We start from the raw sequence: 2,797 nt of genomic DNA, 5'->3' as shown, positions 1-2,797 counted from the left end.
GGCGGCGGCAGGTGAGAGGCTGAGCCCCAGGCGGGGGAGGGCTCCGGGCCTGGGGCATTAACCGTCCCGGGGACCCCTTTGGCCTGAGGAGCCTGCGACCCAGGCCCACCTTGAGGCCCGCGCCGGACCGCAGCTCCTCAGCGCTGAGGCGGGAGGGGCTTCCTGAGGGCTGCGGGTCGCCGAGGGGCCGGGCCGAAGATGGGGGAGGCCCGGGCGGCCCTGGCCTGGGAGTGGGGCCGGCAACCGGCGGAAAGAGGGGGGCACCCCGGTAGCTGGAGGCCCTGGCAGCCTCCCGGGCTCTCCCGAGAGCTGGCCCTCCCTTCCTCCGTGACAGGTGGGCCTGGAGTTGGGGAAAGTTTGGAGCTGGCGAGGGGCGCCGGGGCCAGGGCCCATCGTTCCTGATTCCTGGCTGTAGGCTGCAGGGAGGATCCCTGTCCAAGGCCCCGCTGGAATGAGACAGAGTGGATATTTCCTTAACATGAGTTGACATTAAATGGAATAACCGCTGGGGCGTCATTTTCTGGGCCAGGCCTGGGGATGGAGGTTTGGGAAATGTTGCGAGAGACCTTGGGATTTGGGAGAGACTGCAACCTCTGGCATTCCGACCCCGATTAGGGCAGGGCAAGAAGCGAGGAAGGCCACTCACTCACTTAGGAGAAACTCGGTCTCGCTTTTTCTTCCTTTTTCTTTTTTAAAAGATGCTTTTCAACCCTTCTGAGAATTTCCTAATTCCCGTTCTAACATGCACTTGTAAGTGTGGGTGAAACTTTAATTTGTCACCCTTTCATTCCCCTTTGCCCCAGGCTCTCAGTCCAGGAAGGGAAATGAAACTGGAGGACTTAACTTGTAAGGGTTGATACTGGAGATTGTGGAGTTGTTAGATTGCAGAGAATGTTTGATTCATGTTTTTACTGAACTTTAAAATCATGCCAGTCATGCCAGTAGCTACTTAATAATATGTTTGAAGGGGTTCTATGCAATGATATATGCTCCTTTTCCTTTTTAAATGTTAAAGAGAGGCTTTCCATGGATCGTGCAAGAGTTGTTCTCTTGCAGAGGATGGACATATTTGCTGAAAGTAGCCTGTGCATTAATTGGTCATGGAAGGAGTTTAAAAATGGTGTCCTCCTGCCCCTCCCTGCTTGGAAGGACTGCTGAAAGCAGATGTCCAGAGAGACCTACTGCTCCAGGGAGTGGTCAGAAAAAGATTTTGTAAAGGGATTGTTAAGTAGCTATATTAGTTTCCTGAGTGAATGAGGTCGATGGGTTTTACCATTGGTTTTTTTAATTAAATTTAAAATAATTAACATCTTTTTTCATTAGCTACTGTGAGCTCTTCAGAGAAAGGAGCTATATAATAATGTTACTTGAAGTTATTTGTAGCTCTGATTTATGCTATATTCTTTTGAAATTGTTATTAACAGTTCATATTTTTAGTTTAAGAACTAGTGTGTTTGGGGAAAGAAATATCTGAAAGTACTTTACCTAGATTGAAAGGATGATAGGAGGAATTTTCTTTTTGCAAGCTAGCCCTTTTTTTTTCTTCCTCTGTAACTTTTACGTAGATTATATGAAGAGTGTGAGAGTTTTTCTTTTTCTTGCTGTTAAATCAGAAGTAGGTAAGAATAAGTGACTCGTATAAGAGGACTTCTGAGACACTTTATAACTTTAAGTGTATTACTATTTGATGCAGCTCATTGTATTTTATCACCCATATACTGTATGTACTTGAGGTTTACCTGTATGCCCAGTAAAATTATTACTGTGAATTTTGTTAGAAATAAAATTGGTTCCTCACATTTTAGTTTTGAGGTTTCACAGACTACTTTTCCTTTTTCAGTAGAAATGATGGAAGAATTGCATAGCCTGGACCCACGACGGCAGGAATTATTAGAGGCCAGGTTTACTGGAGTTGGTGTTAGTAAGGTGAGTAAACTAGCAATAATGACCACTATTCATGGTCAAATTTAAACATGTTTTTAAAATGAAGAATAATTTGGGTGGACCATTCTGATAGATTGCAAGGGAGATTTGGCTCATGGTTCTTATCATTCTGGTAATCATTTAATAGTGCATTTGAAGGTGTTCTATACTCGTAGAGAACTTTATAGTTTATAGTACGGGAAAAAGTTTATACTTTCTCCTTTCTGACATAGGAGAGGTTTCTCATGGGTCCTGTTGCAAGACTACTCAGAGGATATATATTTAGATTCTATGCCATATTTTGTTAAAACTTCTCAGTGACTCAGAAAGAAACTGTTACTTTTAAGCCATTGCATAGCTTCATTACACTGGACTTTTTGGGTAGTTACATGGTAGAAAATTGAAAAATCTGCCTGTGCAAAGTCTTGTTAATTCTCCAAATCTGCAGCTCAGCAGATTGTTCCTGGTTGCACCTCTAGACTGCTTTCTCACACTACCTATTTTACCTTGTTTACTGTTTGTATTTTTGTTGTGGGAGTATAGAATAAAATCAAGTCCCCATTAATGGGCAGGTATGAAGTTAAGTAATGTATGGCTTCCTATGCAGCTTTATATACCCAGCTAGTCTTGCCTTTTGCCCTCCTAGGATGATTTTAGAACAGTATATAAAACAGTTAAGATTTTAATATAGGCTCAGTGCCTGTGGCTCAAGTGGCTAAGGCGCCAGCTACATACACCTAAGGTGGCAGGTTTGAATCCAGCCCAGGCCCGCCAAACAACAATGACAGCTGCAACCAAAAAATACCCGGGCGTTGTGGCAGGCGCCTGTGGTCCCAGCTACTTAGGAGGCTGAGGCAGGAGACTCGCTTGAGCA

General features: G+C 44.5%; 1 protein-coding gene across 7 annotated transcripts in view; it reads left to right on the top strand.

Annotated features, from left to right (window-relative positions):
- The window catches only part of TLK2 (tousled like kinase 2), a 138,795-nt gene that overhangs the window by 1,250 nt on the left and 134,748 nt on the right, over positions 1 to 2,797 (top strand). For 4 of the 7 annotated variants that reach the window (XM_023511098.1, XM_023511095.1, XM_012803208.2 and 1 more), the window contains exons 1-2: positions 7 to 11; positions 1,844 to 1,926. In XM_023511098.1, the coding sequence (XP_023366866.1) occupies positions 1,846 to 1,926 (81 nt within the window). In that variant the 5' untranslated portion in view covers positions 7 to 11; positions 1,844 to 1,845. Of the gene's footprint in view, positions 1 to 6; positions 12 to 1,840; positions 1,927 to 2,797 lie in introns of those variants that run through there. The other 3 variants (XM_023511094.1, XM_023511096.1, XM_023511093.1) reach the window with 2 other exon arrangements.

Source organism: Otolemur garnettii, unplaced genomic scaffold (genome assembly GCF_000181295.1).
Source record: "Otolemur garnettii isolate 467f Iridium unplaced genomic scaffold, OtoGar3 scaffold00018, whole genome shotgun sequence".
NCBI classification, from domain to species: Eukaryota; Metazoa; Chordata; class Mammalia; order Primates; family Galagidae; genus Otolemur; species Otolemur garnettii.
This window is presented reverse-complemented; position numbering and strand designations above follow the sequence as displayed.